This window comes from Electrophorus electricus, chromosome 13 (assembly GCF_041902795.1).
Source record: "Electrophorus electricus isolate QZ-2024a chromosome 13, ASM4190279v1, whole genome shotgun sequence".
Classification (NCBI taxonomy): Eukaryota; Metazoa; Chordata; class Actinopteri; order Gymnotiformes; family Gymnotidae; genus Electrophorus; species Electrophorus electricus.
The window spans coordinates 17,397,111-17,422,081 of NC_137509.1; the positions used below are offsets into that span (position 1 = coordinate 17,397,111).

The 24,971-nt window shown below is 45.4% G+C and overlaps 1 protein-coding gene across 8 annotated transcripts in view; it reads left to right on the plus strand.

Moving 5' to 3' along the window:
• Nucleotides 1-24,971, plus strand: part of ctnnd2b (catenin (cadherin-associated protein), delta 2b) — a 57,635-nt gene that overhangs the window by 14,460 nt on the left and 18,204 nt on the right. For 4 of the 8 annotated variants that reach the window (XR_014115830.1, XM_081694621.1, XM_035519933.2 and 1 more), the window contains 8 exons: nucleotides 2,914-3,026; nucleotides 11,468-11,502; nucleotides 12,295-12,411; nucleotides 14,946-15,115; nucleotides 15,329-15,851; nucleotides 16,801-16,944; nucleotides 19,656-19,905; nucleotides 21,208-21,264. Coding sequence is in view for 7 of the 8 variants with exons in the window: in XM_081694621.1 (XP_081550747.1) it covers nucleotides 2,914-3,026; nucleotides 11,468-11,502; nucleotides 12,295-12,411; nucleotides 14,946-15,115; nucleotides 15,329-15,851; nucleotides 16,801-16,944; nucleotides 19,656-19,905; nucleotides 21,208-21,264 (1,409 nt within the window). In the remaining variant the exon portion in view is untranslated. Of the gene's footprint in view, nucleotides 1-637; nucleotides 796-2,913; nucleotides 3,027-11,467; nucleotides 11,503-12,294; nucleotides 12,412-14,945; nucleotides 15,116-15,328; nucleotides 15,852-16,800; nucleotides 16,945-19,655; nucleotides 19,906-21,207; nucleotides 21,265-24,971 lie in introns of those variants that run through there. The other 4 variants (XM_035519936.2, XM_035519937.2, XM_035519938.2 and 1 more) reach the window with 3 other exon arrangements.

The following is a 24,971-nucleotide window of genomic DNA, read 5'->3' on the forward strand; positions in this document are numbered from 1 at the left end:
TTAAATGCATTTATGCATTATGCATTTATCCCTTTAACTTGAACTTGCTTATATTTTACAGTCTTCACATATTTCCTCAGGTCTTTGGTCTGGTATCTGCACACGGGGTTTTGTTGGTGGGAGAGCACAGTGGCACTAATTGCCATAATTGCAGGCCCATGCAGATCTGTGCTTCTGGGTCTTCTGCTAGCACCTCTGCCTGGTGGGGAGCTACATTCACCTGGTGAGGAGAGGCTGCTCCCTGCACATGAGGCCTGGCCAAAGTGCACCGCTGAGGTCGAGGGCTTATTACCCACGGTAGAGCGCTTAGTATTGGTAGCAAGAGCACAGAGCCCAGCAATGCTCACAGGAACGAAGAGTCTCCGGTGCCCTCACCACTGAAAAGCACTCCATTCTCTCTGCCACTCCGGAGAGCCTTTCAATGACTCCCCCCGCTACCCCCTTCTCTTCAGCGGGGGGCGCAGATGGCGTTGGAAAGAGGGGAAGAGAAAAGGAACAGGGTCGAAGACTGATTGGAGGGAGGAGGGATTTGGCAGGCAGGCTGGTGGGAGGGACCTTTTGTGATGCAATGTTGCATAAACGCTAAAGGGGTCCTAAATTCTCCGTTGCTATGACGACCTTTGTGCCTGACGGCACTCCTTTCTTCGTTGCTGTGAGGAAGCCACTAGCAAGCTTGCAGTTACTCTAATGGCTCTGCTCGTGTTAAGTGGAGGTGAGAGAAGCTCAGGGTGAGATGTTGGCGTGCCAGACGCTGGATTATTCTTTATATGTCTCTGGAGCATGGTGCATCTGCAGGTAAAACCGGCCGATTGTGTTTTTGCTTTGCTGAAGCAACAGGTGCCTCATGCTGCTCAGTGGAGTGCGAGGGCACCTTGTTTGTTTGCCTTAAAAGTCGCTTTCTGTTGCTCCATTAAATGCGGACATTTCGAACTTATTTTTCCTTGTCCGTTTGGGATTCTTAAAAAGTTTTTCTTTTTTTACATATCTTTGAGACATCTGATAAAGTCATCAGAAATTATGTTCGTCAGCTTGTTGGCCTTTTGATGTCTGAATCGAGTAAGCTTTATCCCCCCTCAGAGCAGAGCTTTCGTGCTAGCTAATAAAGCTCATTCCAAGGGTAAATCAGCAGCGTTCTTTAAACGAACATTAAGAGAGCTCCAGTACCATCTGTCTGTCTTAGATAACACCAACAACGTTGGTCCAGAACCCTGCACAGTTTGGAATATTCACCCTTTTCTCTTTTGCTCTGTCGGTGGTTTAGTTAGCTCAATCCCAGTTCCGCCAGCACACAGTAGTGCATAGAGCCGCCTTCCACAAGTTGAATGGGCATTTCTGTAGTCTCCATCTGGGCTTCTGCCCAGAATAGCAGGTGATGCGTTCTGGAACGCTATCTGGCTTAACTGCTCCAGGGAGAGACTTTGACCTTGTGGCTAAGTGAACTCATTTCAGCCTTGTCACAAAGGAACTGGTAGCTTTGCATTGACTGGTGTAGTTCTTGACCATGGAGCACCACTCTGTCTCTCTCTCTCTCTCTCTGTCTCTCTCTCTGTCTCTCTCTCTCTCACTCTCTCTCTGTCTCTCTCTCTCTGTCTCTCTCTCTCTCTCTCTGTCTCTCTCTCTCTCTCTCTGTCTCTCTCTCTGTCTCTCTCTCTCTCTCTCTGTCTCTCTCTCAGTCTCTCTCTCTCTCTCTCTCTCTCTGTCTCTCTCTCTGTCTCTCTCTCTCTCTCTCTCTGTCTCTCTCTCTCTCTCTCTCTGTCTCTCTCTCTCTCTCTCTGTCTCTCTCTCTCTCTCTCTCTGTCTCTCTCTCTCTCTCTCTCTGTCTCTCTCTCAGTCTCTCTCTCTGTCTCTCTCTCTCTGTCTCTCTCTCTCTCTCTGTCTCTCTCTCTCTCTCTCTGTCTCTCTCTCTCACTCTCTCTCTGTCTCTCTCTCTCTCTCTGTCTCTCTCTCAGTCTCTCTCTCTGTCTCTCTCTCTCTGTCTCTCTCTCTCTCTCTCTGTCTCTCTCTCTCTCTCTCTGTCTCTCTCTCTCACTCTCTCTCTGTCTCTCTCTCTCTCTCTCTCTCTGTCTCTCTCTCTGTCTCTCTCTCTCTCTCTCTGTCTCTCTCTCTCTCTCTCTCTCTCTGTCTCTCTCTCTCTCTCTGTCTCTCTCTCTCTCTCTCTCTGTCTCTCTCTCAGTCTCTCTCTCTCTGTCTCTCTCTCTCTCTCTCTGTCTCTCTCTCTCTCTCTCTGTCTCTCTCTCTGTCTCTCTCTCTCTCTCTCTCTCTCTCTCTGTCTCTCTCTCTGTCTCTCTCTCTCTCTCTCTGTCTCTCTCTCTCTCTCTGTCTCTCTCTCAGTCTCTCTCTCTGTCTCTCTCTCTCTGTCTCTCTCTCTCTCTCTCTGTCTCTCTCTCTCTCCCTCTGTCTCTCTCTCTCACTCTCTCTCTGTCTCTCTCTCTCTCTCTGTCTCTCTCTCATCCCTCTCTTACCAGGTTTTCACAGTGATTACTTTAAAGGTGCACACTGGGATTTAAGCCTCTGATTTAGAATCGACAGGTTTGTCATTATATGTTAAGTGGTGCATATCTAATTAAGAAGGGAGTGAGAGAATGTTTAGTGCCGCTACTGTCCTCTTGGTTTTATTGTTACATGTGGATGTGTTTAAGTCTTCACGTTATTCGGTTTTGAAAACTCAATTAATAAAATGTCCATAAGCTCACAGAAAAAAAATCTAATGTTTGTATAGTGTGTGTCTGAGTTATTTGTTGTTAAGCTGGTTAAAAGCACATTGCAGTTACTTGAATACACAAATATGCCAGCAGCGCAATGCAGTACTTACAAGCACTTTAGGTCCCATGTAAACATTCAGTAAACAAATGTATATTTATATAAGGAGTTCATGTGTACACTCTGTGAGCATCATGTGTGTTTCACATGCAGGAGCTGCAGTTTGAGAGACTGACTAGAGAGCTGGAAGCCGAGCGGCAGATTGTGGCCACCCAGTTGGAGCGATGCAAGCTGGGATCTGAGACTGGCAGTGTGAGCAGCATCAGGTGGGTCAAATAGAGTGGCCTTAACCACCTTCTACCCTAACTGTAACCCACGGCATCTTTATCTACCCTAACTGTAACCCACGGTCTCTTTATCTACCCTAACTGTAACCCACGGCATCTTTATCTACCCTAACTGTAACCCACGGCTTCTTTATCTACCCTAACTGTAACCCACGGCATCTTTATCTACCCTAACTGTAACCCACGGCATCTTTATCTACCCTAACTGTAACCCACGGCATCTTTATCTACCCTAACTGTAACCCACGGTCTCTTTATCTACCCTAACTGTAACCCACGGTCTCTTTATCTACCCTAACTAACCCACGGCTTCTTTATCTACCCTAACTGTAACCCACGGTCTCTTTATCTACCCTAACTGTAACCCACGGTCTCTTTATCTACCCTAACTGTAACCCACGGTCTCTATATCTACCTTAACTGTAACCCAAAGCCTCTTTACTTACCCTAACTGTAGCCCACAGCCTCTTTATCTACCCTAACTGTAACCCACAGTCTCTTTATCTACCTTAACTGTAACCCAAAGCCTCTTTATCTACCCTAACTGTAACCCACGGCTTCTTTATCTACCCTAACTGTAACCCACGGCTTCTTTATCTACCCTAACTGTAACCCACGGCTTCTTTATCTACCCTAACTGTAACCCACGACTTCTTTATCTACCCTAACTGTAACCCACGGCTTCTTTATCTACCCTAACTGTAACCCACGGTCTCTTTATCTAACCTAACTGTAACCCACAGCCTCTTTAACTGCCCTAACTCTAACCCACGGCTTCTTTATCTACCCTAACTGTAACCCACGGCTTCTTTATCTACCCTAACTGTAACCCACAGCCTCTTTATCTACTCTAACTGTAACTCAAAGCCTCTTTATCTTCCCTAACTGTAGCCTACGGACACTTTATCTACCCTAACTGTAGCCCACGGCATCTTTATCTACCCTAACTGTAGCCCATGGCATCTTTATCTACCCTAACTGTAGCCCACGGCATCTTTATCTACCCTAACTGTAGCCAACGGCATCTTTATCTACCCTAACTGTAGCACACGGCATCTTTATCTACCCTAACTGTAACCCACAGCCTCTTTATCTACCCTAACTGTAACCCACAGCCTCTTTATCTACCCTAACTGTAACCCACAGTCTCTTTATCTACCTTAACTGTAGCCTACAATCTGTTTATCTACCCTAACTGTAACCCACAGCCTCTTTATCAAATTAAATTGATTTATATAGCACTTATTACAACAGGATGAGGCTCAGTAACATTAGGTGTACGTCGGCAGAAAGAGACTAGATTATTAGGCATGTCCAGGTATGAGGGTGTGTGAATTATGGAACTAGAATGTGCAAAGATGGACTCCAGCAGATCTAGCTATGGAAAGCTAAAAGGAAAGATCCAGAAGGAACCACAGGCATGAGGGCACCCTGGAACATCAGCACTCCTCTGCTCTCAGTCAACAAACTTGAATGACAAAAGAGAGGTGACATGACAGCATCATAACCTTCCAGTTTACCAGAACTCTCAATGCACATGGACCCCAAAATCTACACCTTTACCTAAGATGGGAAGTAATTAATAAAATGCCTGACTGTACAGGTTTTCAGCCTAGCCTTAAATATTGAGACTGTATCTGAGTCTCGAACATTTACAGAAGGTTGTTCCAGAGTGTGGGAGTTTTATAGGAAAAGGCTCTGCCCCCTATGGTAGATTTTCTTGTTCTTGGTACTAGTAAAGAGCTGCACCTTTTGATCTAAGCAGATGTGGTGGATCATAATGAAGTAGGAATTCTCTAAGGTACTGTGGGGCAAGACTAGCTAATATAGGAGTGATGTGATCAAATTTTCAAGTTCTACTTAGAACTCTGGCTGCTGCATTTTGAACTAGCTGGTGCTTGTTTAGGCACTTAATGGTACAGCCAGATAGTAAGGCATTACATTACTCCAATATTGAAGTGCTAAATGCATGGACTAGCTTTTCTACATCATGTGAGGAGGGTATGTTCCTAATCTTCTAAATGTTCCTGGGATGGAGAAAGGCGGTCCTAGAAATATTATTTACATGAGCTTTGAATGAGAGACTGGGATCAATAAGGAGACCATTGAGGTTCACTGAGTAATTAGAGAGCAAGGGCATAGTTGTCTGTGGGCCTAATAGAAGCACCTCTTTTATCTGCCTTAACTTAACCAGCTGTCTCCTTAACAGCTACCCTGTCCCTGTTTAATAGCATCCTTACCTACTCCTCAAACCTAATCCAGATTTCTAACCTTCCTTAGCCCAACCCACACCCCTTCATTTGAACTCTTAAAAATGACAGGAAACACTTAAAAATCTTGTCTGTATGGATTAATGTGTGGTTAAATGGTTGGATTTACAGTTGGCAGCATAAAGCGTAAACTGTGAAATGTCCTTTGTGATGCTGAAAATGTTCACAGAGAAGGTCTTTATTAAAAAACAATTAGTAATTGTTTCACATTAATCTCTGTCACTTCTGAAACAGAATTCTCAGTCTCAGTGGGTATATCGTTTGGCCTTGTGAGTGCAAGAATGTTCTGACAAAATGAGAGAATGTGTAAAATCAAACTGAAATTCTACAGATAAACAGAAGCTCCAGACCATATGCGTAGCACGCCTCACATTCAGACACCGTTCTGATGTAATGAAGGCAATTTGTTTTCTTTGTAAGATAATTAAGGATTTGTTAAAATGAGATTTGAGTTCTTGTTGGAGTTGTTGTGTTGAGAAAGCAACTTAATTCATCCATTTGTGCCGATGTCCCTGAACTCTGATGGCCATGTTGTCTCACCGTGCTTCTAGTGTTTACACAGGGGGCACAGGTAGATCTCAAGGCGATGGGTCAGCAGTCATAATAATGTCAGGTAAGGTCAGGTGTGGCTGCAGATAGGCCCGATACATGACTAATCTGCTCAAAGACACAATCAGGCTGCCTAAACGCAAATGTCTTGGTAGTTTTCCTATAAAAATCTCATTGACTTTGAGCGTAAAAACATTTATGCAGCAGTAATCATAAATGCAGATGCCATAATGGTGCGCTTGCCTAATTATCTAACATATATTGCTGGCAAACTAAAACAGCATTCTTCATGATAGACATGTTTGTTCAGAGTGTGCCTTCAAATTGTTTCCCCAACATATAGAATTATGCATAACTCAACCTCACGGCTGGCTTTAATAGTGAGATATGTACCGCTCCTCTGCCAATTCTCACTGGACTTACCCTCAGACCAGTTGTTTAAAGCCTTCCAAAGCCAGAGAAATCTCCTTCTCAACAACTGGGAAGTAAGCTCTTAATGAGAAAACTACTGGTAGGTTTGAGCTGTGTGTAATTAAAAATAGTTGGGAAACTTTGTTAAGGCATGGATTAAAGAATTTGGAAGCTATCATTTAAGGCTTATATGTTTTAACTGAAGAGTTTTAAGGTCTGGTTGAATAAGTCAGTATGAACTTTCTGAGGTTAAAAATGATCAAATCTCATGTTACCATTTAATGATAATCATCTCCTCAGCTCATTCAGTTGCGAAATCTCTGATTAGCAGTATTAATAAATAAATAAATAGAAGAAAACTCCACCGGTCTATGTCCCTCACGGAAAAAGGACAGACTAAATGCTCCATGCATCTGCCCACATGAACAAGGACCTTCGACTCGCCACTGAACAGTCTCAGTTGTGCCTCCTCCAGCCTAACTAAACTCTCTGCACTGAGCACAGCGAGGGAGAATTAAGGTGTGGAATCTTCACCAGGAATGACGGATGCGAGATGATTGCGGGACGACGGGTAAAGGTGTAGGACTCTTAAAACGTCCTTTAAACGCTCTTTATGTGAATGGTGTAACTTGCTGAAACTGCTGGTGCACAGGAAAAGCCAAACTGAGTGAGACACTGGATGGTGGCACTGGAAGTAGTTTTTGGGTGATGTTTGAATTCATTAGCATTTTTCACTAAAGAAGGTGCCTTAGTTTTGCTTTCTGTATTAGAAAGTATTAGAAGAACTGTGATGATAAGGTGTGTTGGTCTTATGAAGAGAAAAAAACGGAGCATTTGAAGGTTCCTCTAAAATGTGATTATATTGAATGGAGTTATATTCTTTTAAGTGCCATCCCCATGATACAGCATAAAATGTTTCCATCATCTTTGTGCTCAGATGGCACATGGATGAGTTTTTAAACGTGCATTGTGACATTGACTTATGGGTATAGCACATGCAAAAAAAAAGTTAAGCAAAACCAATAAAATCAGCTTCACTGGAAACATTGACAGTTGAGGAAAGTCAGGCATCACTCCACTAGAGACAAATGTTCCTCCATTCTGCTTATGCTTCCAAGCTCACCGTTGGTGCACACACTCGTACACACTCTCGTGCACAATGCCAAATAAGAATCGCAAATGTTCAGCAGTCATAACACAGTCATCAGTCACGTGCCAAATGACACAACCCTGCGCAATCCTGACGTTCTTTGCTTTCTCTCTGAAATTGTAGAGGTTGAAGATTGCCCAGCTTGAAGTCCTGCAGCAGACGATGGGAGCACTGCAAGCGCAGAGAAGCCTCCCCAGTCTGTCTGCAGGCCCCGGGGCGTCTGCGTTCAAACAGGCCCCCTCTGCCACTGTTGGATATTGGGTTTATTTCGGCTGTCTGCTGCCGTTGCTTTGACTAGCACTAAGCATCTCGTCATACAGTGGGAGGAAAGTTGGAGCATATTGACTTGGCAGCCAAACTGTTAGGCTTACAAGGAGATGAAGGCTCCAGGCTGAGCGGCTCCATCTTAACTGGGCAGATTTAAGCCCAGTCTGAGTGCGAAACAGCTTGACAGACAGCAGAGCACAGCAGGTTCCCGTCTGGAGGCGTAGCCAGATGAGCCTAGGGGGAAGATTTAAAGGAAAACCTTAACCACTAATGCAACCTGAAATTGCCATTAAGGAATGAAAGCAAGTGAAGGTCAGGCAGAGGATTAAAAGAGATTGGGCTGGCTAGTGAGAGAACAGGGCTGTTTTCATGGAAGGTACTTCTGCATTTGTGAGTTAAATATCCCTTCGAAGAATTCCTAAACAAATTCAGGGGAGAAAACCAAATTGTGGACAGTGTACACAGGTACGGGCTTTTTCTACACAGTGATGTGCTTGGCACACACGACTCTGCGCGGTGTGTGACCTGAACGCGTACGCTTGGAGGAAGGCACCTCTCTAGCCGTTTGACAGCTTTACATGGAGGAAGTGACCAAGGAGCAGCACCAGCACACAGCAGGCGTCCCGCACTGCGCCACCGAACATACTAGCACCTCTCTCCCCTCAGCTCCCACTTACTGCTGAAGAAGCTTTAGCTGACGCTCTCTCCCTTTGACGCTTTGCCTACGCATTTCTCATTGTCCAGCAGATGATTCCTTGTGAGCAGCAAGGATCAATAGGTGGAGAAGACTGCATGGAGCGCGTGATCAGTAAAGATGTGCGTATGGTGGTATGTGCGCGTGCATGCAGCAGGGAGGGGCGTGCAACATCAGACAGAGGAGCAGCAGCACGGAGTTCCACCTGTTTGTTCGGAGGGTCCACCTGGAGCCAAAGTCCATGATCATACGATGGCCTTCGCAACAGCCCGCTTTGTAGAAGTCCTTCTTGTATGTGCTCAGAAGGCTCAGCAACAGAACCATAAGCACAGCAGACCTTGGCTTTATTTTCATTCAGATGCTCTCTGATCTCACCATGACCTGTTGAACCTGAAAGTTGCTCTTGCGTTGCGTTTTCACTTGCACAGTGCCAAGGTTCTGAATGAAGGTCGAGGCCTGTGGTTGGTGCCCCGTATCGACTGAGTTTCCTTCACACAGAGCGAGAGGCGTGCAGGGATCTCTGAGCAGCTAAAAGCCACCACACAGAGCGAGTCATTGGCTTCCCTTCCTCTGACAGTGAGCCAACCACAGTCTCCACTACTGCATACCACACATTCTGCCTCTCTGGATGGGCAGTCCTGCACTCCCTCTCTCTCTCTCTCTCTCTCTCTCTCTCTCTCTCTCTCTCTATCTCTCCCTCCCTCCCTCCCTCCCCATCATGCATACTCCCACTCCACCTCTTTCTTTCTTTTCTATTTTTTTTTTCTCCTGTCTCCCCATTTCTCTTTTGACTTGCATCTCTCGCTAGGGAGCCAGGACTGCACAATGCCCATCTCACTTTAGAATTAATTGTCTCTCATTTTGCTCACCGTCTCCTCATCGCACACGAGACCCCGCTGTGTCTGATACCTTAGCCTGGGTCGTCGGCTCAGGCTGAGAAATACAGAGCGGATCACGCGGGGGGATTTATCTTTCCAGCTGGCATACGGCGTTTGCGTTCTGCTCGTGGGGAGAGATGGACGTTGTGCTTCTGGTCTTTGCTCACTTGCTCTAGGAAAGTAACTCTTTTTTCTGTATGGCATAAGACACCAGTGCCTCGCATGTGTGGCGCTCCAGAATGTCACATCCAAAGGAGATGAGAGGCAAAGCCACTCACACTCACACACACACACACACACACACACCATGGGAGACTTGCAGACTATCTTCTCCATGGTAAACATGTTTGCCTACTCACTGGTCACCTGTGCTGCACTCTTGAAAGCACTCTTCGCACTGCAGGGCTGGCTGCAACCTATTTTGAGACAGTGGCCTCCTCTTTTCGTGTGTCTTTCTGTCTCTTTCTGCTGGGAGAAACCTCAGCAAAGCCCCACAGCAGTATGGGGCAGTATGGGGCAGTAGGGGGCATGTATTTCTCTCCACACCCCTCCTTGGCTCTCCCTATCACATGCATTGGGAAGCACAAAGGCCAATCTCAGCTTTACTCTGGCCTGTCATAGCACACTTTCGCTTTTTCACTCTTCATTCGCTTTTTCTCCTTCTCACACTACAAAGCACATTCTGAGCTACATAAATGCTACATAAGGATAAACAAAAGCACATAAGCCTTATGATATATGATTATTGATTCCTTAGCGTTGGTTTGTTTTTTTGATGAAATTGGCTACGATTTGGTTTTGCCTTTAATGTGGAATATATCCCAGGTGAGGTTGATTTTAATATTATATTTGTTATGAAATTCATTTTGCTGTTGAACTAAAAAAAAACATTTAAAAAAAGAGCCAAGCCTGGTTTGTAAATTCGACAACATTGGCTGTATATGTAAGCTATTAGTACTAGAAATAGTATTGCAGAAAAATGAATGCTTATATTACATGGGGGAGGGAGGATTTAGTTCAAATTAAAATGTCAACTGAACTGAAACTTGTAATGCTCATCTAAATCAAGTGTTCCAAGTGTTTTTGTCGTAGAAAAAGAGGGTGATTAACTGTTGACCACGCATTGACCCTCAGCACATTCACAGCTGTGAGGTCATCTATCAGGACATTATACCGAGGTTTATTATCTAGGGAGAGAAATGAATTCTCTTGCCAAAAAGACTTCAGTGAGCTACATATAAACTGTCTTATTCACAACAGCTGTCCCTAATGCTGTGATTATGCTGTAATAAATTACTTTGATTGCTCTCATATTTGGAAAGTGTTGGTAAAGATTCACACAGTCAGTTGTAGAATTCCTTACAACTGCTTATTGGGCATTTTTTTACCCTGTATCATATTCACTCTTTGTTAATGTAGCTCGCTTTTATAATAACTAAGATAAATTTAGAAGCACTCGGAGCAGAGTAGCGTCAGGCTTTTTCAGACATGGCTGGCTGTTTCAGTAAGCCTAGTGCTTGGTGAAATTGCCCTGCGGTTCATCTCAGCCTCCCTCCAGGGGTTTTGTTCGGTGCAGAATTGCAGATAACCAGACGGAGTTTCAAAGAAGCCCTCGGCGTAGCCATTTTTTCCTGGGGTGGACGGACTTCTGCCGTGACTCGTCACTCCCTTCCAGTTGTGGCCAGTCTCGCAGCCTGAGTCTCTGCAAAAACACAGGCACACTCACACACAGAAGCAAAATCAATCAGACGAATTAGTAGTTGCTGCCTGGGCGAGAGGAAAGTAAGCAAAGCTTTTAACCTCCCAGTGCCTGTGGGGCTGAAGCAGAGCTTTGTTTACTGTACGATAGCCTGTCAAAGGCCAACATTGATCAGTAGTACAGTCCTCCTGAAGCCTCCGTTCCCTCCTGATCTATAATCATCATTACCAATGCTTGGGTGCTGTAACATCCTTCATTGATCTGTGAGTGGTAATGGCTCATATGGCAGTGTATACAAAAATAGAAGTGTTTATGGGCCATTCATACAGATGCAGTATGACTAAACCCTTTGTGTTTGGCTGGTGTAACACGTGACTGGTTATTGTTGGGAAATTCGCAAAAGGCAAGAACACCCGCCATCTGTTTGACCTTGCTAACGATGCAAAATGATTTCGTTTCACGAGGTGCCAAATTTAGCCTGCTCTTTCTGTTTCTGTTGCAGCTCTGCGGATGAGAAGTTTCGCTGGAACAACCAAGGTACAGTAGATGGCCTCCTCTCTGCCTTTTCAACGACAGCTGCTTAAAAGCCAAGTGGGCCGTGAAATCCCTCATTTGCACCTGATGCTGCGTTTCCAGTCGACGTGGGGGGGTGGGGGGGTTTTCGGCGCGGCTAACGATTTGAGGCGCGTGCGGCAGACGAGGAAGCGACGCACGAAGGACGGCTGCCACCATCCGTCAGGTGCCGCGGCACAAGGGCCCATATTTATGCACTCATCAAGCAGATGTATGGGCCCTTCTGGCTGGATCGATTGCGTTAGGGGAAGAGAGAAAAAACATTCGCCAAAGAGAGTCGAGCACAGCTATAGAGTACATGTGTAAAGGGGCGTGAATTATTCGTGAGAGTGGGCGGGCCACAGACTATTTCACATCTTAGCCTCTTATGTCAGTATGGCAGATGGTTCATTTCAGTACAGGTAGAAGGTTCCTGAGTAATATCCGTTGCTGTACAGAAGGGGATTACTGTATTACTACACACAGATTTGTGCCTCTATCTATGCAATGAATAACCAGCGGTCTAAAATCTGCAGGATTTTTTTTTTTTTGCTTCACTTCTGCCTCTGTGTTTGTCATGAAACTGCTGGCATAAAGTTTAGTTATCAGCTTGGTAGCAGCAATTCTCAGATACAATGTCATACATCAGTTGCCGTAACATCGCTCACCGAGAGGCCACTGTTTTTTTAGTGGGGGCGGGTTTGGCCCGCTCTCGTGGGTTTTGCCGATGGCCGATGCTGACAGATTTCCCCTCTTCTCCTGTTCCTTTGCCCGTAGACGGACAGAAGGACATAGAAGAAGAGCTGACCACCGGCTTGGAGCTGGTGGATTCCTGCATCCGATCCCTGCAAGAGTCCGGCATCCTGGATTCCCAGGAGTTCTCGGCGGCCGAAAGTAAGGAGCGCCTCTCTGCCGCGACGCTCACAGTGCAGCCTGACATGGTAGTGAGCTCGCATGCCTGTGCTGAGTGACACTGATAGCGAGCTCACATACCTGTGTAGACACATTAGTGAGTTATCGTCCGGAGTGACACTGTAAGTGAGCACACGTGCCTGTGCAGAGTGACACGGCAGTTAGTTACTGTTCCTGTAGAGTGACGAGACAGGTACCACCATCCGTGGTGCTGAACACAACACCTGTGAATCAAGCTCCCTTTGCTTTTACTTGAAGAGTCACGGTCCTGATTTCCTCCGAAGGGTAAACACAGGCTGTTAGGAAAAGCTGAGGTGGAGTGATGGGAACTCGAATTGGCTGTGGAGATGGAGGAAAAGATAATGGAGACTCGCAGGTGTTCGCTCCTCAGGGCCTGCTCCCCCTGTCTCTAGCATTCACCTCCTTTTTACCGGGAGAGTCCTCCGCACTCGGCGCCATTCAGGAGACGCCGTGGCACAGAACACTACCTGTCATGCCACATTATGGATGTCAATGACTGCATGTGTGAATTAGTCCTCTGCGGGGTTATTGACACTGCTCTCGGTTTGTGGGGGCTTTTTTGTGTCCGCTGTTTGGGGAAGAAATTCCAACTGAGATAACTGTCGAATAATGGTGCTCAAAAGTAATCACGCAGACATTCAGTGCGCTGAAAAGATCAGGCTGATCTCATGCGAAATGGAGACGTATGTACAGAGCTGCCTGAAAAGCTCAGAATGTAGGGAGAGTTCAGCCAAGCCTCTAAGCTATTTCCAAGTGCTTTTAAATGTTACTCAGCACGGTATTTGCTGAATAAAACTTGGACTTTTTTCTTTTTTTTTTGGCGGTTCTGCAGACTTGGGGACAATTATTTAGGCATCTTCCTTTTTGCATTGCATTTTCTTATGTGTCTACTGATATGTTCGCTCTCTCCTTATATTCTGTCCCCCACATGTGTTTACCGTGCTGGCAGAGTGTGTGTACTCCACTGCAGTGGTCCCCCCTCCTCTTGGTCCTCTCAGCCGCTGAAACAGAAGACTGATGAAATATTGAAGGGCTCAGATCTTATATGCAGGTCAGGGAGTGTAGAGCTCAAAATCGCCGTGGGGTCGAGGAGGAGATGAGGCGGAAACGAGGTGCACTCAACCATCCAGACAATCGTCAGTCTCTCAGGCGGGAACAGGCCTTAAATGGGCTCCAAGATCGCTGAGAATGTTTACGCATTTCTGAAATCCGTAGGTCTGCACCGAAGAAGCTCCCGCTCGGGAACTGCACAGTGCCTCAAGTGGTTTTACTAGTAAACCAAAGCTATTTTTAAAACGCAATAAATTTGACCGGATTTTAATATTTCTGGGTCATTTGAGTCGACCTAATTGGCTTTTTCCAGAGGCTTGACAGTGTGCCATTTGGTGTTCAATGGGTTATGAGTTTCTGGGAATTTTTTGTGAGCTGAACCTGTGTCAACTTTTGTAGTGACTTTGGTGCGTCCTGGGGGAGTCCACGCTGGCAGGTTTTCCGCCAGAGCAGAAGCCCTCGTTGTCGAGGCCATCAGAGCTCACCGGCTCCTCGAGGCGCTGATGAATTATACACATCGCCCCTCCTCCACCTCCTCTTGCCATGCCCCGGAGGCCTGAGAGAGAGAGCAAAGCAAAGTTTATTTATATAGAGCTTTTTACAGCAGCTGTTGTCACGAGGCAACCTTACACATGTCCAGGTCCAAGCCCCAATAGATCAAGCCCAATGCAGCAGTGTTGGGGAAAAACTCCCTAAAGCTGAGAGGAAGAAACCTCAAGAGGAACCAGGACTCATAAAGGGCAACCCATCCTACTCTGGTCGACACTGGTCAGAATGATCAAATGGATGATATGAAGAAAAGATAACAAAATGGGAACTAGGAATAATGATCACAGCATGTGTGGGAATTATATTGACATTACAGTCTCTAATTCTGAAGTGTGATGTGGCAGTAATGTGTCAGGAAGGTCAAAGGTTTCATTCGTCAGGCACACAGTAGCAAACGACCTCATGGTGGTGGAGAATGGTCCAGGGACAGGTGGGCAGGAAGGCGGACGACCTCATGGTGGTGGAGAATGGTCCAGGGACCGGGCAGGGAGGTTTCCGCCTAAAGGAGCAGGTATAGCTCAGAGAGAAAAGAGAGACAGGTAGTGGAAGGACGTATATGCAAACAAATGCATATGTAGGCACAGTACATATCCTTGAAAGTTGGCTAGAAGACTAAGCAGAATGACTGGCTCAGTTTAAGCATTGGAGGCGTATCAGGGTCCGATTCTGAGGCAGGGAGCGTAATCGAAAATTGGGCAGAAAAGGGCAGAAGAAAGGAGGCTGAAAATAAAAGATGAGGTTGAAAAGGGGAACAAGCAAGTAAGCATTGCACTTCAGGAGAGAGTGAGCGAGAAAGAGAAGGAGGGTACTGTAGTTGCCTTATGTGTAGAGAAAGACGAGAAATGAAGATGAGAGACAGGTATCATACGTGTTGTTTGTCTCTTCCACGCCATCAGGACCAGGCATCCTTTCTCAGAGTGCTCTGCAGCTCAATAATCAGGAGGGCACCTTCCCCTATTCGGCTGGTTACCACAGCAACCACACCCTGGCCCTGGGCGACCCATCGGCCTCCCAGCCCCCCCTACGTGGCGGTCAGGTGGGAGGAGCCGTGCACAGCTACAATCAGGTAGGACACAGCTACCGCTGGAACTGCTGAAGCCCCTTTGGCAGTCAGGAATCGTAGATACTCCAGCTACCCATCGCCCACCTGATTTAGCTTCTCATCTAATTATCAAGTCCCTGACGAGTCTGGCATGTTAAAGCAGAGGATATCACAGACCTGTGCGTTGAGCCGAGCACCAACAGTTAACCTTCTTCCTCCCGGCGACCCTTTTCCTAGGTGACATCCAACCGGGTGGCGGGTGACTTGGTGGTGCAGGTCCAGTCCCGTGACTCCCTCTCCCAGAGCCATAGCAGTGCCTTCCACCTGCCCGATGCTCCACCCACCACCTCCATCTACTACTCCTGCGCCACCCTGCCTGCCCAGCGCGTGAGCTCCCCGCTCTCTGTACACACCCTGGGCTCGCCCGCCAAGCTCCAGCGGCTGGGCTCCGCCTCAGACATGCCCAGCTACGCCACGCTGCAGCGTGTCTCCTCACCCAAACAGTCGCCAGGCCGCCTGGCCAAGTCCTACAGCACCAGCTCGCCCATCAGCACAGTGCCCGGGGGCGGGTCGGCCTCCTCACCCCTACACGCCACGCCCAGCCAGGCCGGAGCCTCGCCCCTCCACCAGCTGAGCGCCGCTGTGGCTAGCTACGCAACCTTGTCGCCCACCAAACGCATGCTGCACACGTCTGAGCAGTACAAGATCTCTCACGAGCTGTATGCCAATGCCACGCTGCAGAGACCGGGCAGCCTCGCAGGTCTGAGACCCCTGCCATGCCCTGGCAGTTCTGAACCCAGAATGTAACCTGCCCTGCAGAACATAAATCACATCAGTTTCTAACGTACCACATGTAATGCCATGACTTTCTACAGCACAGTACAGTAGATTGTGGAGGATGTTCACTGTGGAGCAAGTGCACCATATAATTTAGCACTTGTAGACACATTGTATGGTTAATTACTGCACATCAGTGGGTGTACATATTTAGCAAATAAAAAGGATGCATAAGAGAGTTTGGTTATGTTTCGCATCTAAACAACCATTACAGATTAACCAGTTGTTTAGTGAGACCTTAAAGCCTTATACATCATACAAAATGCATTGATAAAACATGGTCCTTTAAGCTAGAAATTGTTTATTTATGGTAGCAAGTGGATCATGGTTGTTTTTTCTTGTGTAAATTCCATGTGGTGGTAAATTGTATTCTGTGTGTGTGTGTGTGTGTGTGTGTGTGTGTGCACGTGCGTGTGTGTCTGTGTGTCTGTGTGTGTGTGTGTGAGTGTGTGTGTGTGTGTGCGTGTGTGTATGTGTGTGTATATGTGTGTATATGTGTGTGTGTGTGTGTGTGTATATGTGTGTGTGTGTGTGTGTGTGTGTGTATGTGTGTGTGTGTATATATGTGTGTATATGTGTGTGTGTGTGTGTGTGTATATGTGTGTGTATGTGTGTGTGTATATGTGTGTGTGTGTATGTGTGTGTGTGTTTGTGTGTGTATATGTGTATGTGTGTGTGTGTATATGTGTGTGTGTGTGTGTGTGTGTGTGTATATGTGTGTATGTGTGTGTGTGTGTGTGTGTGTGTGTATGTGTGTATATGTGTGTATATGTGTGTGTGTATATGTATGTATGTGTGTGTGTGTGTGTGTGTGTGTGTGTGTGTGTGTATATGTGTGTGTGTGTGTGTGTCTGTGTGTGTGTTGAGAGCAGGCTCCAGGGGCTCCTACAGCAGCCAGCACAGCCACCTGGGCACAGAGCTACGCCCCCTGCAGTCACCCGAGCGTCATATTGACCCAATCTACGAGGACCGAGTGTACCAGAAGGCCCAGCTGAGGAACTTTAGCCAGGGCCAGGGTAAATTTGCTATAAGCCAGTACAGTAAAGGCTTACACTACTGAAAGCCATGGTTTCGAAGGCTACAATATACCTACATAGGCCCTTCATGACAGCTGACTTAAACATGCATAAAAAATTTAGAAATGTTTATTCCAACAAGCAGAAGCTGTCATAAAAGCTGCTTTTGTCAACTTTGATGTGAAGGTGACATAACTATGTCAATTAACACCATTTTGGGGGACATTAATATATGTCATGACGCTTTGTTATGACAACTGCATCTTAGCATTGTTTTGTACTTCATAATACTGATGATATGACATTACATGCTAAGTGTAGCTGTTGGTAAAATTTTGACAAAAGTGAGTGAGATGCTCTGTAGTATTTCAAGTACTGAAGAAAGAAAGATAAATAAAATGAAAGATATTCTGGCATTACATTTTATATGGAAGTAATTTATCCACACACACAAAAAAAAGTGTTTTATCAAGTGCTTATTTGTGTAATGAAGTACCAGCAATATATCCATCATCAGTAACGAATGCTGAAAGAATCCCCAAGTTACCACTTTATAACGGCACCTAAGCAACATAAATTAACTATTTATGTAAAACACTTTAGCTAGTTAGGTAGTTAGCTAACCAGCTAAAGCAAGTTAACATTACATTTAAACAGACTTCGTTTAACATTCTGGTCATTTCATGTACAATTGCTGGCCAACACCAACAATATCTGTTCTGTGGTAGCTGGCCAGGTAGCTAGCTAGCTAACTCTCTGTAGTTAGCTATCGTAAGTTAACGTTAATTGCTAGATGTTGGCCCTGTAGCTATGTAGCTATGTAACTAGCTTTTTGCCATCGAGTGCTTAATTTAGTAGTCTACTGTTGCCTGTTTTTCTCATTCCATGTGTTTAATTCTCAAACATGGTGAAAAAAACGTAAGCTCTGTCAATGCTACTATTGCAAAATTTTCACACAGCAGCAAGGTATCCGATTTAAGCACCAAGTCTATATCTGGCAAGCTGGTAGAGGCTCTTTCCCCTGTGATGTTAATAAAACACTTTAAGAATAGTAAAATAGGTCATGCAACTCCCTTGAGGGCTGGAGAAAGTATATATGACAGCATTACGTTGTCATTGTGCTGAATAAGGATTCATAAACATTGTATAAACATCCAAAAGGAAGATTTTAAGAGCTAGAGAAAATATACATAACTTTGTCAGTGCAGTGTCATAGTATTGCATAAGAACATAGTATTGCATGGAACTCGCATATCTTAAGGGCAAGAGGAAATACACATAACTGCCATAACAGTGTCATGGCATTGCATACGGATTCATTGGTCTTATAAAAAGTCAAATGGATCTCATACAAGAGCCATATAAAATACAACGAAATCTGTCATTACAGGGTAAAACTGCCAGTGTCACTACACTTACAATCCTTACACTACATTTTTTATGCTATTGTTAAAATAGTACAGAAGACTACTCCTGTGGGGTTTTTTGTTTGTTCAAATTTTAAATCCTCACTTGACCAGCCCTGTTATATCATCAGCATTATGCCACACCGACATGCCAAAGCAACACTGAGCTGCAAAGTCCGTTGTAACATGATATGTCACTTCAAAGTGTCATGACACATCCTAATGTCACCAAACATTTGTCCCCTAACATAGCTCATATTTCAATTTGATACTGGACTTTTTATGACAGCTTACTCTTTTTACATTTATAGCATTTGTCTTATGCTTTTATCCAAAACAACTTACAATTATGACTGAGTACAACTTGAGTAATTAAGGGTTAAGGGTCTTGCTCAGGGGCCCAACAGTGGCAGGGCTTGAACCAGCAACCTTCCAATTACAAGTCCAGTACCTTGTTGGAATATGCATTCAATAAATGTCAGTTTGTCAGTTGTCATGAACGGCTTATGTAGGTGCCATGTAGCCTCATAAACCATGTGCTTAATTAAAGTGTTATCCAAAAAAGTAACAGTTTACATTTTTTTCATCTCAATTTTCTTCACAGTTGTGAACACATCAAATGTGCTCAGCCATAAGTTTAGGGTTTTTTTTTTTAAACAGATTGATTTCATACCCTAGAGACTGTTCTGCTACAAGCTACAGGGAAGCAGATACTATTTCTTGAACATCAGCAGATGCTATCAGATGTTTTCACTTGGCTCTGGGCAAAGCTTGTTACAGTAACTGCAAGTCTTCTGCTCAGACCTTCAGTATAAGGTTTATTATGACTAAATATTTAGCTTTAACGTCATTTAGTAGAATTCACAACAATTGTGCTTGCATGCCAAGTCTCATATATATATATATATATATATATATATATATATATATATATATATATATGTATATATATATATATATATATATATATATATATATACATTTTATTTTTTTTTTCTTTGGGGGGGGTTGTTTTTGTTTGTTTTGTTTTGTTTTTTTAAACTTAAAATAGTACCCCTTATTTACTCTTGATCCACACAGACATGGCACAGTCTATTTGTGTAGTGGTGCATGTAGAAGGCTAGCATAGCTGTCCCCTTCCGGTCACTCTCATGCTTGGCTTCTTCCATTATCTCTTGCACGTTACATGTACATGCGTGTGTGCATGTGTTGTAACCGCTTCGCTGGGGCATCCTAAAGATCTGATGAATCGCTTCCCTGAGTAGGTCCTGAGCTTTTTGTTATGCCCCTCCTCTCCCACCCCAGCCCCGCCCTCCCCCGGCATTGACCCCACCCCTTTGCAGCGCACGGCCAGCCAGAATGCCACGGGAACGTTCCCCCGCACCGGCTACGGCGGCGGGCCGGCCGCGTCCTCCACCGACTACGCCAATCCCTACCGCACTCTGCAGTTCTGCCCATCGGCGGACTCGCCCTACAGCAAATCAGGGCCGGCGCTGCCACCAGAGGCCACGCTGATCCGATCACCCTCCGTGGACAGCATCCAGAAGGACCCCAGGTGAGAAACAACCCCATCATTTGACAAGCTCTATTGGGGTGGTAGATGTGGGCAGGGTCTCTGGTGCAGCCAGTCACATGACCCCAGCGGCTGATTAGCGAAGCGGTAAAGGTCACATGCACACGCAGAACTATTAAAGGTGCGGGTGCAGCATGAGTTACAGCACTGCTTTCTCAATCCTCCAACCACCGCAACTGAGGTTACGTGCTCGAGGTCACATGTGCTCTCCCGGTCCGATCGTAAGATGACGCATTGCACAGCACATACTTTAGAGTCGTGAGAAACAGCACGACCCGACTAACAGATGCGAACGGCACTGTGTTTTCTCCTTCCTCACCATTATTAAGTGCATTATTGGAATTAAGAAGCCTCTGATGAACTGGCTTGTCGTGGAGTGAAGGCTGTAGCAGGGCTATTGTTGCTTTGACCCCTGTTTGTTTATTTGGTTCATTTCTTGTCATCCCTTTTGTTGACCCGTCATGTTTTAGTTTCTCTTGCGCACACGCGCCTGTGTGTGTGTGTGTGTGTGTGTGTGTGTGTGTGTGTGTGTGTGTGTGTGTGTGTGTGTGTGTGTGTGTGTGTGTGTGCGCGTGTGTGCACTGCTGGCGGAGTGGAACCGAATGCTATGTGATGCACTGCATTTGCTGACTGTGACCGAATTCACAACATGCACACTCAGTTGGCATTGTTTAAAATCTTCCTCGGACATTTGTATAAATTTGCTCGGTGCCAAAGGGTTTTGGTGTGTTAAAGCATGGGTCTCAGATTAAAGCAGACATGTTCTATAGTGAGTATGCACATGGAAAACTAAAGTTGTTGCGGTGTCAGCTCACTATGATTAAGCTCTCTCCTCATAATATCGCATTAAGCAGGGTTTTGTTTTGTTTTAACAATTAAGAGTTTATAGATTCATTCTCAACAAGGCTAATTATATGTTGTAGCCTATTAGAACTGAAATCATGACATACCTATTTTGTATTCAAGGATTTCCTTTGGGACTGTATAGATGAGGTCTTCTCCATTATGCAAGACCCTCTTTAATGAACACTAAAAGGAAAACTGAACAGTGCCTGTCTGAAGCCAAATGCATGTGTGTAATGTGTGTTCGCTGTTGGGGGGGGAGAAAGTCAATCAATCAATCCGTTCTTTTTTTTTTTGTAAAAAAAAAAATGTCAAACCCCTTTGTGCTAGCCACGTCCCTTTTTTTTCCTCCCTCTCTCTCTCTCTCTCTCTCTCTCTCTCTCTCTCTCTCACTCCCCCCCCCCCCCCCCTCTCTCTCTCTCACTGCCTGTCTCCTGATAGGTACGACCCCGAATTCCTTGTCTGGAATCAAAATCAAGCCGAACAAAGAATGACAAAGTAATGCAGCATTTATTTTACACTCTCTCCTTTTTCACCTGCACAGTCTCTGCACAGTTTGTTCTCTCTATGCAGAAAGCGATAACAGACAAGACACCAGACAGCTCTAGAGCACAGCAGACACAACTACAGGAGGGACAGTTTCCTTTCACTGTACACAAAACATTGAGATTTGGTGTAAAGAAAAACAGACCCAGTTCAGCAGAGATTTTTTTGATCCCGTGCAGCTTTCCATGCGTCATCCAATGCTTCTAGCGAGTGCTACATCCAGCGAGTCTAGAGGTTCCAGAACTATCTACAAATGGAGTGCAGGATTCTTACTCTCTTATATGGTCACTTTGTTTAGTGTGGCTTATGTCAGTAGTTCAGAGACAGCTCCGAACCGAGATTACACGCACAGGATCGTTCTGTAGGCCGGGACAGTGGAGCTTCCTGCACAGGGGAGGACGTCCCGAGTTGCGGGACAAATCTGTCGTCATCACATCATGTCTGTGTCACCTTGCTTTTCACCATCGCTCCTTACCTTCTCATGTTTCAGCTCGGTCGGTTCCCCTTTTGTGCTCCGACACAAAAGACGCACGCCATAAATCCAGTCTGCTTGGTCCTGTTTAGTAGAAGGTGCGGAAATGGTCATCTGGCTGGGAATGAGGTTTCCTATAGTGGGGCCTCCGCGGCACTGGCGATGGCTGCTCACCTCATTGCCTCGTCCTTTTGTGTTTGTTTATTTATTCATTTTCATTTCTGGAGTTTCATATTTACATACAATATTCATATATACCTTTTGCTGTGATTAGGATACAGTAAAATCTTTGTGTACAGAATTCAGTTACAGTGGTGAACTCTAAACTATATTTGATAGTCAGAGTCAGCTTTTTACAAAATTTGGAGTTTCAAAGAGCCATATATAATTCCCAGCCTCCTTTGTGCAAAAAAAAAAAAAAAAATTAAAAAAATAAAAATAAATTAAAAAAACGCATTTGCGTGGCTCTGTTCAGCACGGTTGATGGAAAGCGCTGATGTCCTGGAGACGCCGCCAGTTGCTCAGTAAGACAGTGGGGCTTCCTGACCTCTCTGCGCACAGGGCTTTTCACTGAATCGGCAGCAAGCCCGTCTCCTGAAGGGAGAAGGTCAGCAGCAGGTCTGTTTCCACAGTGGACAAGAGCCACTTCATCCGCCATGCATATATATGACTGCTCACGGCTCCTGTGAGTCAAGAGTCCTCCTTTTTGTCATAACATTATGTTAGTAAATCACTCTACAGCTGTGTGTAGTTAAAGCCGTGAGAACTAGCCATCTGTAGCCCTGTTACAGGTCCATGCTGAGTGATGATATAGAGTGGAGTATTAGGACAAAATATCATATTGTGAATTATACTGCTAAGTATTAAAATAAAGAATAAGATCATTTTAATAAGATTAAAGTTTGGCCTGCTTATAAAATAATTTACAAGCATTAGAGCGTGTAATTGCCTTAATTAGTCAAAACACTCAACACACACTGGAAACGCCTGAGACACATTAAGATGCAGAGTACACACTATTGTTTTAAAAAAAGCCTTTTTGTCAGAGTACTCATTTCCATTAAGAAGCCTACTGTGATATTAACATTGCCGCTGCCGATACTGTGATACCAATTAACTAACGATATATTGTCTAGCCATAAATCATATACATTATGTATGTGAGCTTGTGCACTGAAGGCTCCTCAAGGACACTGCTAGAACAGAGGGTAGAATAGCCACACACTCATTAGCATGTCTGTTTCTACACAGCGCGCACTTCAGTGGCTAAACCACAAAGCTTTGGCAATTACACGGGCCGATAAGCTCTGTCCTATTTACCGTGCTCAGTGTCTTCAGAATGTCCCTCCATGTGCACAGATTACCCCGAGCTAGTTGTACGACAGTCATTTTGTCTCCGTCATTCTGCCGTCGAGTGCATAGTAAATTTTCCAAACGCACACACGTGGCTTGGAGCAGAATGACGAACCAGACATCACTGCTATTTTCTGAGAGAGAGAGAGAGAGAGAGAGAGAGAGAGAGAGAGAGACGGCGTGGAGTGAAAATTCCCAAGTCCGTTGCCCTAGTGATTCACCAGTCTGTGTGCCTTTTTTATCTTTAAACAAAAAAGGCATCTGAGTGGGCGAATGACTCATCAAAAGTGTTTTATTCCCTTGCTCTTAATTTTTTTCCACCCATCTCTGTCTTTTGTAGCGTTCTCTTTTGTCAAGGTTTCAGTCTGTCAAGTTCTACCAAATGAGCTGCCTCAGATCTACATAGGCGTGCCCTTCACAAAATATCACTCCATTAGCTCCGTTTCTCATAATCGGACTCACTCAGGCATCTTGCATGCATAATTTATCACTCTTTTATTTTGTCTTCCAATCCTTCAACCCCCCCCCAAAACCCGACGCACCTCGGCAGTCGGTGTGCTATGAGAGCACGGCCGTGCTTTAGCGAAGTCCTAGGGGGCTGTCTGCACTGATGGGAAGCAGTTTGGCGTGGGGCATTGTGGTGTTAATGTCGTCGCCATGGGCCTGACAGATCACCTGACTGAAGCAGCATAAAGACACAAACATGGCGGAGGTAGTCTCAGCCCAGCCACTGTCCAATGTTCAGTTAGTTGGTGTGGGTTTCAGACTGCACTACCAAGCCCTACACTGCACCAACAACTAGTGGAGACCTTGAGAGTATGCATAGTAAATCTCTCTCTGTCTCTCTCTCTCTCTCTCTCTCTGTCTCTCTCTCTCTCTCTCTCTCTGTCTCTCTCTGTCTCTCTCTCTCTCTCTCTCTCTCTCTGTCTCTCTCTCTCTCTCTCTGTCTCTCTCTGTCTCTCTCTCTCTCTCTGTCTCTCTCTGTCTCTCTCTCTCTCTCTCTCTCTCTCTCTCTCTGTCTCTCTCTGTCTGTCTCTCTCTCTCTCTGTCTCTCTCTCTCTCTCTCTCTCTCTCTGTGTGTGTGTGCGTGTTCTTCTCACTCTCCCCGTTTCTGACCCAATCTCTTCTCCCTCTCTGTTTGTCTCTCGCTGTATCTAGCCAACTTAAGGCCGTGAGCCTACAGTGGGGACCGGGCCTCCTCTAGCCCCCAGCAGAGCAGTGACAGCCGCGCTAACAGCTAACGTTATTATTCATGCTGGGCAGCCAGTGATTGGCTGATCGCTCCCCCCAAGCCTATAGAAGAGGAGTCGAGCTTCATCCAGTAATTGGTCGAATTAAGAGGTTATGGACTTTGGATGAGAGACAGAGAGGGTGAAAAAGAAAAGTCAGCAGCCCTGCATGCAAAGCTGCGTTTAGCTTTAAACGTGCATGTAAATGAACCCTTTGAGCTGTTTGAGCTGTTTGAGCTGTTTGGCCTCTCTGCCACCCTACCCATGAGAGGAATGCCAGATCATATGAAGATGTGGATGGTGATGATGATGATGGTGATGATGATGATGATGATGATGATAAAGATAGTGATGATTGCTCTGCTTTTTATGCTTATGGAATTGGCAACGAAAAGGTCAAGGAGTAAATTACATTTGTGAATAATCACATGGGCAGTAGCCATTAGTGTGTCGCGTCTATAATCAGCGCGAGAGGTCGTTACAGCTCATGTTGCTCGGCCCTTATGTAGATAAGCAGGGGTGAAAGCCACGGTGAACTGTTGCCACTTTATGAGCCGCCATTGTGTCACCTGTCACCTGGGAGGTTTATTTCATGTGCAGTTAAT